This window comes from Chiloscyllium plagiosum, unplaced genomic scaffold, assembly GCF_037043375.1.
Source record: "Chiloscyllium plagiosum isolate Xiang-an unplaced genomic scaffold, Cpla_swu_hap1 HiC_scaffold_25, whole genome shotgun sequence".
Classification (NCBI taxonomy): domain Eukaryota; kingdom Metazoa; phylum Chordata; class Chondrichthyes; order Orectolobiformes; family Hemiscylliidae; genus Chiloscyllium; species Chiloscyllium plagiosum.
In genome coordinates this window covers 28,819,042-28,834,062 of record NW_028270163.1, presented here as the reverse complement: position 1 = coordinate 28,834,062, position 15,021 = coordinate 28,819,042, and the positions used below count along the sequence as shown (strand labels likewise).

The 15,021-nt window shown below is 41.6% G+C and overlaps 1 protein-coding gene across 10 annotated transcripts in view; it reads right to left on the bottom strand.

Moving 5' to 3' along the window:
- The window catches only part of tnrc6c1 (trinucleotide repeat containing adaptor 6C1), a 693,384-nt gene that overhangs the window by 116,961 nt on the left and 561,402 nt on the right, over positions 1–15,021 (bottom strand). For all 10 annotated transcript variants that reach the window (XM_088000550.1, XM_088000552.1, XM_043714631.2 and 7 more), the window contains one exon: positions 3,613–3,963. In XM_088000550.1, coding sequence (XP_087856676.1) covers positions 3,613–3,963 — 351 coding nt within the window. The remainder of the gene's footprint in view (positions 1–3,612; positions 3,964–15,021) is intronic.

Below are 15,021 nucleotides of genomic sequence, written 5' to 3'. Positions count from 1 at the left end.
ACATAAAAGTCTAAACTTAAGTTCATAAAATTGAAACATATTGCAGAACTGTCAAATTTTACTATATGATCACTTTATGCTTCTTTACAAGAGCAGATGGTTAATTAACCAAGCCAATAATCTGCTTTCGTCTTATTATGCAATGGTGTTATGCAGTCAGTGCAGTCATCATAACTGGACACATGATTCTTGAGTTACTTACTTCAATTTCCCTTGCATCAGCTCTTATTCCAAGCAACAGCTGTTTGTCAAAGAACCAATTAAAATTATCCTCAAAATTGTCACACAATCCACTGAAAAGATAGGCAAATTCTAATGGTTGAGCAAGGTTCATGACAGTAAGTTCGAGTAAAAAAAATAAATACTGATGAACTAAAATCAGTATGGCACGGTGACACAGTGGTTAGCACTGCTGCCTCACAGCGCCAGAGACACTGGTTCAATTCCCGCCTCAGGCAACTATCTGTGTGGAGTTTGCACATTCTCCCAGTGTCTGCATGGGTTTCCTCCGGGTGATCCGGTTTCCTCCCACAGTCCAAAAATGTGCAGGTTGGGTGAATTGGCCATGCTAAATTGCCCATAGTGTTAGGTGAAGGGGTAAATGTACGGGAATGGGTCTGGGTGGGTTGCTCTTCAGAGGGTCAGTGTGGACTTGTGCCAAAGGGCATGTTTCCACACTAAGTAATCTAATCTAAACTAAATGAAAAGGCTGATTTGTTTGATTAGCTTGTAATAGTTTATCCATCTGCCAATATGGATTTAATGCCCTTTGTGGTTTACTCAGATATACCGCTGTATAGAATGATATGTTGTGAGGTTTGTTGGGATTAGTTTAGGATTTCTCCAACTCAAAGCTGTGCAAGTCTCCATTAACCATATAATGAGCTCAAATACTTATTTTTAAGGTTGGTTATTAATGTTCGTCAAAACTTGTAATTCTGCACTGAGAACTCATTTCCTACCTACCCAATGCCTCTCCACATCACAACATGTGTCACAAGTGTGATGAAAAAGACTCTCCACTTGCTTGAATAACTGCTGGCCCAACAACACTTAAGTTTGATACCATGCAGGACAAATCAACGCTTGATTTGCACCCCATCCACAACCTTCAATGTTTACTCCCTTCATCACAGACACAAAATATGTGTACCATGTACAGGATGCAATACAGTAACTCAGCAATTCTCTTCGGACAATATCTTCAAAATCTGGGACCACAAGGGCAGCAGGTGCACGGAAACACAACCCTCTGCAACCTCCCCTCCAAGCCGCATACTACCCTGACTTGGAATGATATTGCATACCTTCATTGTCACTGGGTCAAAATCCTGGAACTCTCTCCAGAATAGCCTTGTGGGTATCCCTATGCCCCATGAATTACATCCTGACACCTCATTCAGCTTATCACCATGTCCTCTAGGGTAATTAAGAATAGGCAATAAATATTGATATTGCCTGCAATGCTCAAATCCCATGAACAAACAAAGCACATTGAGTACTGTTCAGCAAATTTGATAGAAATGTAAAATCACATCAAATAACAGACATTTTATTTTGGGTTTGCAAGGCAAGCTCGTAGAGTACACTCTGACTCAAACAGCATGTTCCTTAAGTTGTTTGTAATAGGCAGAGTACAATCAGTCAATCATTGTGATGTACAGCATACATACCTGGCAGTGTGTATGAATTTGTGTCAATGTTCAAATGGCAAAAGATTTTTTTGAACTTACAGTAGCATCCTGTTAGTGACAATGCCACTTGCACAGTTGATATTTAATAGCAACATCAAATTACTTATTGAATCTGTTGCTCAACTTTTAAAAACAACTTGTTTTTCCAAGACAAAGGACAAACTGGGAACTGTAGAGATTTGAAAGTAATGGTCTTTGGTTTATTTGCCAGTTTGTACAATACACAGAGAATGATGATCTTGTCAAGATAGCCAGTATTCTGCAGGATAACTTTGACCTACTTTATTTCTGTATCAAGTTTGCAAGGTAAGCAAATGGCTAACAGCTATTGTCACAAAGTTTATGAAGAAGCCAATCTAATAGCACATGGAGTTTTATAAATTCCAATGGTGAAGACAGTCTTGTGCTGGAGTGTAAGGGATAGGCCATTCATAAAGGGAAAGGCAGCATGCTAGACCAGTATTACCAACTGAGGAGAAATATAAAGGATGCTTAATCCGAGGAGCTGGGAGTAGTAGGGCTTGCTGATAGCCTTAAGGTATGTGGTAGTGCTCATGTTTGCAAATGGTACTTTGGCAACAGCAAAATTATATTTAAAAAAATTCTCATTGAAAGCATTCCCACAGAGGAGTATTATATTACCAATTGTACATCTTTACTGGTTAAGGGAAATTGAACCTCCCCAGGAAATCGCCATCTTTTCACAAGAATATCAATTACTGTTGAGACAAATTGCTTTATGTTAAAGCCTACATATGCAGCCTCATTTGGAGCAATTATTTGTCTCACAAAAACTATGGAATCTTCAAGATTTATCAGAGGTCCACTACTGACTTCAAGTTCTAAGGCTTCAAGCCCAAGTTTGGATATCAACGAATCACAGAATTAGAAAGATACAGCACAGAAGGGAACTGTGCCAAACCAGCGACCTGATTAATATCAGACCATGCCTGCTCCAAAAGCCCTGGCTCTACCTCCCTCCCTTAGTCTCACACTCTTAGTACCATCCAAGTAAATCTCATCAGCACCATCTCTAAACTGTGATGCCAGGAATTGAACCCAGTATTCTAGTTAAGGCCAAACCAATGTTTTAACCATCACTTCTATACCTTTGTGATTCATATCATACCATACTCAATTACTTCTATTTATACTACCAATTCATCTATTTTGTTATGAATGCAGCAATCATTTAGATAAACAGCCTTCAAGTTCAAGCTTACTCAAGATGAAATATGCTTCAGATCACACAACCAGCAATAAACAAGCTACAACACTTACGAAAACCTCAAAAAGTAAAAAAAAACTTATTTTTGCCAACATTGCAGAACTTGTTCTTCACTTTACCTAGTTAGTCAAAAGTCCCTTTTTCTACACAGCTTTCAATGGTTACAAGAAAGTAACTCATGAATTTCTGATCCTCAACAAGGATTAAAGAAATGACGAGGGGGGCAAAATATTGCTCAGTTTAAAAAATCAAATAGAAAGTAATCAAATTAAGTTTCTTATTGACTGAAAGAGATACTTCTTCTATGGAATGCTCAGAACTTTGAGCCATCTTAAATGTCAAATATTTCAATACAATACAGCCAGAAACCTTGATACCTGTATTGTATTCAACTAATGTAACTGAGAAACATTGGGCAGCCAATCAAGCTTGCTTTAAAATATTCAAATCTGACTTTTCCTCTCAAAAAGGAGAAGTGAAATGGTAACAAAAAGAATTTGGCATTTTAACCACTATTCAAAACGTAACACTCTACACATAACAAATCCAGAATTCAATGACAAATTTTGAAATGTATGCTTAAAAATTATGAACAAATGTCATTATCACCAAAGCCCAATATCCAAAGGTTTAGCTTGAATTTAACTCTTAATTGCTCGCTCATTTGTGCAGTTTGCCAAGCACTCTTACCTGTCTGTCCTTTGCTGGGATGCTGGAGTTGCTGTTGTCCACCTGATGCCTGTTGAACACTGTGCTGAGAAGGATTTGCTGCCGCTTGCCCTGTAACTTGTGCTAAACTATTGCTGATGACAGTCCCAGGTGGTAGTGGCTGACCCCTTTTCAATAGCTGTTTCTGTTCTTGATGCCGGAAGCGTGGCGGCACTTCGCGAGGTGGGTAGCGGGACAAGGCCTGTTGCTGACAATTGATAGAAGCTCGCTTGCCATTGTTTCCACTACTGTTAGTAATGGTGGTCGTGGAAGTGCTGTTGCAGGAATTGGCAGGCTGTGGCTGGCTTTGACTGGTCTTGGTAGGTTCTGGCACTGAAAGATAAAATTAAAACCACATCGTAATTTGAAAATGTCACTGGAAGAAAATGGACATTTTTCTGGACACGTTCTAGAATTTCAAAGTAATGATTTGCTTTTACTTTAATACTGCAGTTTATATATGCTAGATGTTGTTTTGGGCATGTTAATTTGGACTTGGAATCACTAGTGTGGAAGCAGACCATTCTACCCCTCGAGTCCATGCTGACCCTCTGAAGAGCATCCTGCCCAGACCCACCCCCCTACCCGATCTCTGCATTTCCCAAGGCTAACCCACCTAGCCTGCACATCGCTGGACGCTATAGGCAAATTAGCATGGCCAATCTACCTAACCTGGACATCTTTGGAATGTGGGAGGAAACTGGAAGAAACCCTCACAGACACTGAGTGACTGGCTGTGTGGAGTTTGTACAGTCATCCAAGGGTGGATACTGCAATTATTTCATAAGAAAATGCTACAGTTTAATATCAGTGAAAATTAAGAAATCGGATAGATAAAGCAGAATCCTCTACTATGCCTAAATGAATCAAAAAGTGTTATTTTTCATCTATCAATTTAAAATGGTGGCAGCACAGTGGCTCAGTGGTTAGCACGGCTGCCTCACAGTGCCAGAGACCTGGGTTCAATTTCAGCCTTGGACAACCATGTGGAGTTTGCACATTCTCCCTGTGACTGCACAGATTTCCTCCAGGTGCTCCAGTTTCCTCCCACAATCCAAAAGATGTGCAGGTGAGGGGATGTGTAGGTTAGGTGCATTAGTCAGGGGTAAATGTAGAATAATGAGTTTGGGTGGGATACTCTCTGGAAGGTCGGTGTGGACTTGTTGAGCCAATAGGCCTGTTTCCACACTATGGGGATTCTATTAAGAAATAGCTCAACAGAAAGTTTGGAGCAAGAACCAGTCCATCAATTCCATGCAGAGACAATTTAAAACTAACTGGCAAAACAATAGTATTTTGTTTCTTGGTTACAAAAGACATGATTTTCATCCCAAGTCCTGAACATTTTCCCATTGAACTGGCTAGTCAGTAATGAACAAAGATTAATCCAACCAATGAACCAATGAACTCAGCAACTAAATGTTTTCTTACATCTCGAACAGGATGAAAAATGTGTTTGAACAATTGTTCATTGCACCTTTTCAACTTCGATGCCAATCTTGCATTTCAAACTATTGAATTTACTTGTACCATAGTTTACCTATGCATTGTAGTGAACCTGCTCAAAGCTGAATGGCAACAATATTTACGTAGTACACTTTTTTTTTTAAAAAAGGGTTGTGGAGAGGAAGGGAGGATGTGAAAACCAATAAAGCTCTGTATGGGACTAATTAAAAAACATTTAGGAAGGATAAAGTCGAAAATTATTTCGCTCTAAAACCTCTTCGGTTGGACAGATCTAAGCATTCGATCAAATTCTGTTTTTTTTTGTCCAATTAGTAGCTACTATTTAAAAAGGTCAAAATAAATTTCTTCATGTAATGGGGGCCTCCTTAAAATTCTAAGGGTGAGGTTTTCTCCATTATTTCTTCAGTGTAGGGATAAGCGTGCTAGGTGGCAAATAACAAGGCAAAAGTGAGGACTGCAGATGCTGGAAACCAGAGTTTAAATCAGAGTGGTGCTGGAAAAGCACAGCAGGTCAGGCAGCATCTGAGCAGCAGGGAAAAAAAAAGTCGATTTTTCGGGCAAAAGCCTTTCATCAGGAATGGAGGCAGGGAGAAGTCCACCAGTTTCCTCACTTCCCCTCTCCCCACCTTACCCCAGTTCCAACCTTCCAGCTCAGCACTGTCCTCATGACCTGTCCCACCTGCCAATCTCCCTTCCCACCTATCCGCTCCACCCTCCCCTCTGACTGATTATCTCTATCCCCAGCCCCATTCACCTACTGTACTCTTTGCTATCTTCCCCCCACCCTCCTCTCTACCTATCACCTCCATCCCCATTTGCTACCTTCTTCCCAGCACCACCCCCACCTCCATTTATGTCTTCACCTTGGAGGCTCCCTGCCTCCATTCCTGATGAAGGGCTTTTGCCCGAAACGTCGATTTTCCGGCTCCTCGGATGCTGCCTGACCGGCTGTGCTTTTCCAGCACCACTCTGATCTAAACTCTAGGTGGCAAATAACAGTCCATGTCCCATTACCTACTTAACTCAGAGATAAGCAGCAGCACAGAAGCAAGTTTCTTCACTAAGATCACTAGACAAGGCCGATTTTATATGGGATCTCGGAGCAAGTCATTTCATCATCTTCTTATTGGAGGCTAGATATCATGGTGGCAATTGAGGATCAGAGATAAGGGCAGTTGGATGACTTTCAGAGGCCGCAACTTTGCCCGCTTTCCATACCTCTGAACGTTTTTCATTGTGGCCACTGAAGACCCCTCCCCCCCCCCCCCAACCCCAACAAAAAGTTCAACATTGTGGTATCCCAGCTGGGAATCTGCCATTTGCATCCACCATGGAGGCAGGTGATCAGGGAAGTGATGCGTTAAGACCCTTGTATGACCATTAATTGATCACTTAAAGGTCTTGATTGCTGACAACTTGAGAATGTTATGAATGAACCTTCTTATGCACACTGAATTGCAGAGGTAGCAAGACAGGAAGGCGAGTTTCTCTGCTGGACAAACCTATCCATTTTTGTCCTTCTCACCCCATCCAGGGAGGAAAGAAAGTTCTTAACAAAGAGTTCAATATCTACTGAATTTAAACTAAAAATCATGCAGAATATCACTCTCAACAATATATCTTTTCCAACCTGCATTAATCAATTATTCCTCATCAAATCCTATGTTTCAGCATGCAGATTCCTCCAATGTATCTTCCATTACTCCAAGATGGGAGCAATTCAGCTTTGCACCTTTCATGCTTAGAATTCAGATCTGCTGCATATTCCCTCCTTATTTTGTTCCAGTTAGTGACAGCACGAGATCCATCTTTCTCCCACTTAAACCTTTCTTTTAACCCCTACAGCTTCCTGTGTTTGGTCTCAGCGTTGTAAATCCTCTTCAGACCCAACTCTTCAATCATGCCTTCAGCAATCGCTTATAATCTTTCCTATTCCATCTCAGAAGTAACCAACTTTGGATATTTTCCTACATTAAAATGGTAAAAAGTAAATGCAACCTGAAGTTGTTCAGTGAAATGCATAATGTGGATAGTAATATGGAACTTGTTTCACAAATGTTAAAAGCACACTTTTACCAATATGGAACGATGGAATAGTTAATATGGAACAGGTGGACATTTGGCAGACTGAATTTCACCATGGAGAACTGGCATAGACCCAATCATTCCTATTCCCCAGCTCTATTCCCATGGCCCTACAAGAGTGCAGATCCAATTTCCTTTTGAAATCATTAATCATCTCCATTACCATCACCCCTGTAGTCAGCAAATTCCAGATAATTCTGACTTACTGTGTTTAAAAATGTCATCCTTATATTCATTAGTATCTCATTTCTAAGACCTTAAATCTGTATCATCTAATCCTTGTACTATAAGCTAACAGAATTCCATCGTGAGGGTTTTCTATGTCAATCGAAATGCTTCAGATATGGCATATGTACAAACTCACAATCATTTGCAAAAGGCAAGTCATGCAATTTTAATTTAAAAACTTTTCCTGCTTGACCCTTTGATTCATTCTTAGTGAGGAATCTGCCTACCTCTACCTTAAAAATACTGAATAACACTGCCTCCACTCCTTCTGGGAAAGAGAATTTCATAGACTCTCAACCCTCAGAAAAAAAACTCATTAATCTTAAATAGGAGATCCCCTATTTTTAAGCCATGTACCCAGTTTTAGTTTTTTCCACAAGAAAAAAACATGCTCTCAGCATCAAACCTGTCAAGTTCCCTCAGGATCTTATGAATCGTAAGACCACCTCTCGTTCTTCCAAACTACAATGTAGCAGGTTAACTCTGACTAATTGTACCTAATAAGAACCTCTGCATCCCAAGAATCAGTTGAGTGAAACTTCTCTAAACTGCTTCTAATGCAATTTTGTCCTTTCTTCATTAAAGAGGCCAAAACCATAAGCATTAGTTTCAACAAACTTCCCTACTCTTACACCTCATTCCCCTTACAATAAACATTTGCTTTTCCTTCATCATTTGCTGTATTTGCACAGTAATTTACTAGAAATGATTCCTCAGTACCTCTCAATTCTGTAATATATATAATTGTAAAAAAACAATTTAAATAATATGATACTTTTCTATTCTATCGAAATGGACAAGTTCACATTTTCCTACATTATACTCCAGCTACCAAAATGTTGCCCATTCATTTAACCTCATGCCTATTCACAACTAACTAATTGACATATTTTTGTATCGCCAGCAGACTTCTCAAATGTACATTTGGTCTTTGATAAATTATTCAGCACATAACTTCAGCTGGCATAAAAATTCAGCAGGTTATAGGTAAGGCAAATGGAACATTGGCCTTTATTTCAAAGGGGAAGGTATCTTGAACTTCTCGTTTGACTTAGAGAAAATTAGATAAGTTAAAAAACAGGCTTCAACGAGAGTCCCAGCTATGCCCATCTCTGCTGGGGTATATTAGATTAGATTAGATTACTTACAGTGTGGAAACAGGCCCTTCGGCCCAACAAGTCCACACCGACCCGCCGAAGCGTAACCCACCCATACATTTACCCCTTTACCTAACACTACGGGCAATTTAGCATGGCCAATTCACCTGACCTGCACATCTTTGGACTGTGGGAGGAAACCGGAGCACCCGGAGGAAACCCACGCAGACACGGGGAGAATGTGCAAACTCCACACAGTCAGTCGCCTGAGGCGGGAATTGAACCCGGGTCTCTGGCGCTGTGAGGCAGCAGTGCTAACCACTGTGCCACCGTGCCGCCCCATTGTATATGTAACATTCCTCGTTCCAGTTCTACTTGCAGGATGTCACCCATTATTCTTTCGCCAATATGTTCATGCCATCTTCAGTGGTGCTTCCTGCTCTCATCTAGAATTGGGAAAATTACGTTTTGCTTCCAACAGTCATCATTTTCTCACTTTAATATAGTTCCATCTCTGACATTTTCCTTCACTTCCTTGACTTTACTAGGCTTATCAATAATAATAATAATAATAATAATCATCAATCTCCATTATAAGGATGATTATCAATATCCATTATAAGACTCTGTTACGTCAACTACACCTACTTGCACCCTATTTCCCATAAAGATTCCATTCCCAGTTTCGCGGTGTTTGCTGCAGCTACATTGCTGCTGTCTCCAACAGAACCTGCTTTTCCTTCAACCAAGCCATAACCACCTGCATCCTTATGCAAAATTGTGGTTGATAGGGCTTTTAACGCTGTCCAATCCATTTCATGCACCGGCCCCACCCCTTCCACTCTTTCCCAGAACAACAACAGGGTCCCCGTTATCCTTACTTCCAGGGGAGCACAATGCAAGCTTGAGGAATAAAACCTCATTTTGCACTCAGGCACCTTACTGCCTCAAGATCTCAATACTGAATTCCAAAAGTTCAGAAAATGACTTCATAATTAACATTCTCCATTTTTCTTGCATTCTTTTCTCCCTGCCCTTGTTTGGGTTATTTCGCTTGAGGAGAGAGGACCCATTATGTTCCTTCACATTTTAATTTACACCCACTTTACATCTCTTTCTTTTTCAACATTAACAACTCCTGTTATCTTCTGCACTAGGCCTCTTTACCATCTGCCACTCCCTCCCCCCCCGCCTCTGTCAAAATTATATTTAAAAATTCCAACATCTTTCAGTTCGAAGAAGTCATATAACAGATTTGAATCTTTGACTCTGTTCCCCTCTCCACAGATACTGGCAGACCTGCCGAGTTCGTCCAGCTGGGACATACTTTCCTAGCTGCTTATTGCTCCACCAATCATACTGCCTTACCACCAACAGTTCCATCCCTGAACAAATGGCAGAAGATGTAAAGTGTTATTGTTGTTATGGAGAAAAATAAACTGCTCAAAGTATCCCAGATATGATGTCACGAAAGCCTTCTATAACTATAGCAAGACTTTGTTTCTTCTATTCCAATCTCCTTGCAATAAGGGCCAAAATGCTATTTGCATGGGAACCGGAAGTGTAGTTGCAGTGCACAAGAGGATGAGAGTAGGAAGGACAGGAACAAGATTTCAGGGTCACAGGAATGTGCTGGCAGATAGCGAAGTGTGTCTACTTCAACTACTTCAACGCCAGAAGTATCCAAAATAAGGTAGGTGAGCTTGCAGCATGAATAGGTACCTGGGACTTCGATGTTGCGGCCATTTCGGAAACATGGATAGAGCAGGGTGAGGAATGGATGTTGCAGGTTCCAGGGTTTAAATCTTTCATTAAGAACAGGCAAAGAGGTAAAAGAGGGGAGGCGTGGCCTTATTAGTCAAAGATTGTATAACGGTGGCTGGGAGAACTTTTGATAAGGACTCATCTACTGAGGTAGTGTGGGCTGAGGTTAGAAACAGGAGAGGAGAAGTCACACTGCTTGGATTTTTTTAATATACGCCACCACAAAGTTCTAGGGAGGTGGAAGAGAAGATTAGCAAAATCATTCTGGGTAGGAGTGAAAAGAACAGGGTGGTCATTATGGGGGACTTTAACTTCCCCAGTATTGACTGGAAATGCTATAACTCTAGTACGTCAGATGGATCAGTCTTTGTCCAACGTGTTCAGGAGGGTTTCCAGACAGTATGTCAAAGGGCCAACAAGAGGGGAGGCCACACTGGATCTGGTGCTTGGTGATGAACCAGGCCAGGTGTTTGATTTAGTTGTAGGGGAGCACTTTGGACAGAGTGACCATAATTCAGCAACGTTTGGTTTAGCGATGGAAAGGGATAGGTACATGCCACAGGTCAAGAGTTATTGATGGGGCAAGGGCAATTATAATGCGATTAGGCAAGAATTAGGATGCATAGAATGGGGTAGCAAAATGCAGGGGATGCAGACAATCAAAATGTGGAGCTCGTTTAAGGAACAGATATCGAGTGTCCTTGATAGGTATGTCCCTGTCAGGCAGGGAGGTAGTGATAAGGTAAGGGAACCGTGGTTTACAACAGAAATTTCATCTCTGGTTATGAACAAGAAGGCGACTTATGTGTTGATGAGGCAAGATGGTTCAGATGAGGCGATGGAGAGTTACAGGTCAGCTAGGAAGGATTTAGAGAGAGAGTTAAGACGACCAAAGTGAGGAAACAAGCAATATTGGATTCTTACAACAGCTGATGCTGGAGCCGACCAGGGAGAAGGCAATTCTGGATTTGGTATTGTGCAATGAATCAGAATTGATCAGGGACCTCGAAGTGAAGGAGCCATTGGGAAGTAGTGACCATAATACTTCAATTTGAGATGGAGAGGGTGCAATTGGAAGTGACAATATTTCTGTTGAATAAAGGGAACTATGGAGTTATGAGGGAGGATCTGGCCAAAGTTCAATGGTGCAATACCTTAGCAGGGATGACAGTGGAGGAGCAATGGTAGATATTTCTGTGTATTATGCAGAAGATGCAGGATCAGTTCGTTCCAAAAAGGAAGAAAGATCCTAGGAAGAGGTATGGGTGGCCGTGGCTGACGAGGGAAGTTAAGAAACATATAAAGTTAAAAGAGAAAAAGTATAACATAGCAAAGAAAAGTGGGAAAACGGAGGACTGGGAAACTTTTAAAAAACAACAGAGGATTACTAAGAAGGAAATATGCAGAGAAAAAATGAGGTACAAAGTTAAACTGGCTAAAAATATAAAGGAGGATAGTAAAAGCTTTTTCAGGTATGTGAAAGGCAAAACAATGGTTAAGACTAAAATTGGGCCGTTGAAGACAGAAACAGGGGAATATATTACGGGGAACAAAGAAATGGCAGAAGAATTAAATTGGTACTTCAGATCTGTGTTCACTGGGGAAGACACAAGCAATCTCCCTGAGGTAACAGTGGCTGAAGGACCTGGAAGGGAATTTATATTTGCCAGGAATTGGTGTTGGAGAGACTGTTAGGTCTGAAGGTTGATAAGTCCCCAGGGCCTGATGGTCTACATCCCAGGGTACTGAAGGAGGTGGCTCGAGAAATCGTGGATGCATCGGTGATTATTTTCCAGAGTTCGATAGATTTAGGATCAGTTCCTGCGGATTAGAGGGTGCCTAATGTTGTACCACTTTTTAAGAAAGGAGCGAAAGAGAAAGCAGGAAATTATAGACCAGTTAGTCTGACCTCAGTGGTGGGAAAGATGCTGGAGTCTATTATAACAGGATAGGTCAGAGTCAGCATGGATTTATGAAGGGGAAATCATGCTTGACTAATCTTCTGGAATTTTTTGAGGATGTAACTCTGAAGATAGATGAGGGAGATGCAGAAGATGTAGTGTACCTGGACTTTCAGAAAGCTTTTGATAAAGTCCCACAGAGGAGGTTAGTGAGCAAACTTAGGGCACATGGTATTGGTGGCAAAGTACTAACTTGGATTGAAAATTGGTTGGCTGACAGGAAACAAAGAGTAGTGATAAACAGCTCCATTTCGGAATGGCAGGCAGTGACCAGTGGGGTACCGCAGGGATCAGTGTGGGACCGCAGCTTTTTTACAATATATGTTAATGATATAGAAGACGGTATTAGTAATAAAATTAGCAAATTTGCTGATGATACTAAGCTGGTTGGCAGGGTGAAATGTGAGGAGGATGTTAGGAGATTACAGGGTGACGTGAACAGGTTAAGTGAGTGGTCAGATGCATGGCAGATGCAGTTTCATGTGGATAAATGTATGGTTATCCACTTTGGTGGCAAGAACAGGAAGGCAGATTACTACCTAAATGGAATCAATTTAGGTAAAGGGGCAGTACAGAGAGATCTGGGTGTTCTTGTACACCAGTCAATGAAGGTAAACATGCAGGTACAGCAGGTAGTGAAGGCGGCTAATAGCATGCTGGCCTTCATAACAAGAGGGATTGAGTATAGAAGTAAAGTGGTTCTTCTGCAGCTGTACAGGGCCCTGGTGAGACCACACCTGGAGTACTGTGTGCAGTTCTGGTCTCCAAATTTGAGGAAAGACATTCTGGCTATTGAGGGAGTGCAGCGTAGATTCACGAGGTCAATTCCTGGAATGGCAGGATTACCTTACACTGAAAGACTGAAGCGACTGGGCTTGTATACCCTTGAGTTTAGAAGACTGAGAGGGGATCTGATTGAGACATATAAGATTAAAGGATTGGACATTCTGGAGGCAGGAAACACGTTTCCGCTGATGGGTGAGTGTTGAACCAGAGGACACAGCTTAAAAATACGGGGTAGACCATTTAGGACAGAGATGAGGAGAAACTTCTTCACCCAGAGAGTGGTGGCTGTGTGGAATGCAGTGCCCCAGAGGGCAGTGGAGGCCCAGTCTCTGGATTCGTTTAAGAAAGAGTTGGATAGAGCTCTCAAAGATAGTGGAATCAGGGTTATGGAGATACGACAGGAACAGGATATTGATTAAGGATGATCAGCCATGATTATATTGAATGGTGGTGCAGGCTCAAAGGACAGAATGGCCTACTCCTGCACCTATTGTCTTTAGCAAATAGAATAAAGGAGAACCCTAAAGCTTTCTATAGGTATGTATGTGAGGAATAAAAGGATGATTAGGGTAGGAATAGGGCCAGTCAAAGACAGAAGTGGGAAGTTGAGTGTGGACCCTGTGGAGATCGGAGAGGTGCTAAACCAACATTTCTCATCGGTTTTCACTCAGCAAAAGGAGAATATTGTAGAGGAGAAGAATGAGGTACGAGATTTTAGACTAGAAAGGATCGAGGTTAGTTATGAACAGGTGTTATCAATTCTAGAAGAAGGAGTAGAATTCTAGATTGTAGACAAGTCCCCTGGGCTGGATGGGATTTATCCGAGGATTCTCTGGGAAGCTAGGGAGACAGCAGAGCCTTTGGCTTTGATATTTGAGTCATCATTGTCTACAGGTTTGGTACCAGAAGACTGGAGGATTGCAAATGTTCTGCCCTTGTTCAAAAAGGGCAGTATAGATGACCCAGGTAATTATAGACCAGTGAGCCTTACTTCTGTTGTAGGAAAGGTTTTAGAAAGGATTATAACAGATAAGATTTATAATCATCTAGCAAGCAATTTGATTTCAGATAGTCAACATGGTGTCTCACGAACCTCAGTATTTTTTTGAGAAGGAGACAAGCACGTAGGGTAGGGTTGATGTGGTATACATGGACTTCTGTAAAGCCTTCAATAAGGTTCCACATGGTAGGCTGTTGGAGAAAATGCAGAGGCATCGAATTGAGGGTGATTTAGCAGTTTTGATTAGAAACTGGCTTTCTGAAAGAAGGCAGCGAGTGGTGGTTGATGGAAAATATTCACCCTGGAGTCCGGTTACCAGTGGTGTGCCACAAGGATCTGTTTTGGGACCACTGCTGTTTGTCATTTTTAATAAATGACTTAGACACAGGCATAGGTGGATGGATTAGTAAATTTGCAGATGACACTAAAGTCAGTGGAGTAGTGTACAGAGTGGAAGAATGTTACAGGTTGCAGGGGGACTTGGATAAACTGCAGAATTGGGCTGAAAGGTGACAAATGGAGTTCAATGCAGCTAAATGTGAGGTGATGCACTTTGGGAAGAATAATAGGAAGGCAGAGTACTGGGTCAATGGAAAGATTCTTGGTAATGTGGATGTGCAGAGAGATCTTGGAGTCCATGTACATAGATCCCTGAAAGTTGCCACCCAGGTGGATAGTGCTGTTAAGGCGGCATATGGTGTGTTAGGTTCTATTTGTAGAGGGATTGAGTTTCGGAGCCGTAATATCTTGCTGCAACTGTACAAAAACGTTGGTGCGGCCACACTTTGAATATTGTGTACAGTTCCGGTCGCTATATTTCGGGGAAGGATGTGGAAGCATTGCAAAAGGTGCAGAGGAGATTTACCCGGATATTGCCTTGTCTGAAGGGAAGATCTTTTGGAGGAACGGCTGAGAGATTTGAACCTGTTCTGATTGGCAAGGCGGCGGCTAAGAGGGGATTTGACAGAGACATACAAGATCATCAGAGGATTAGATAGGGCAG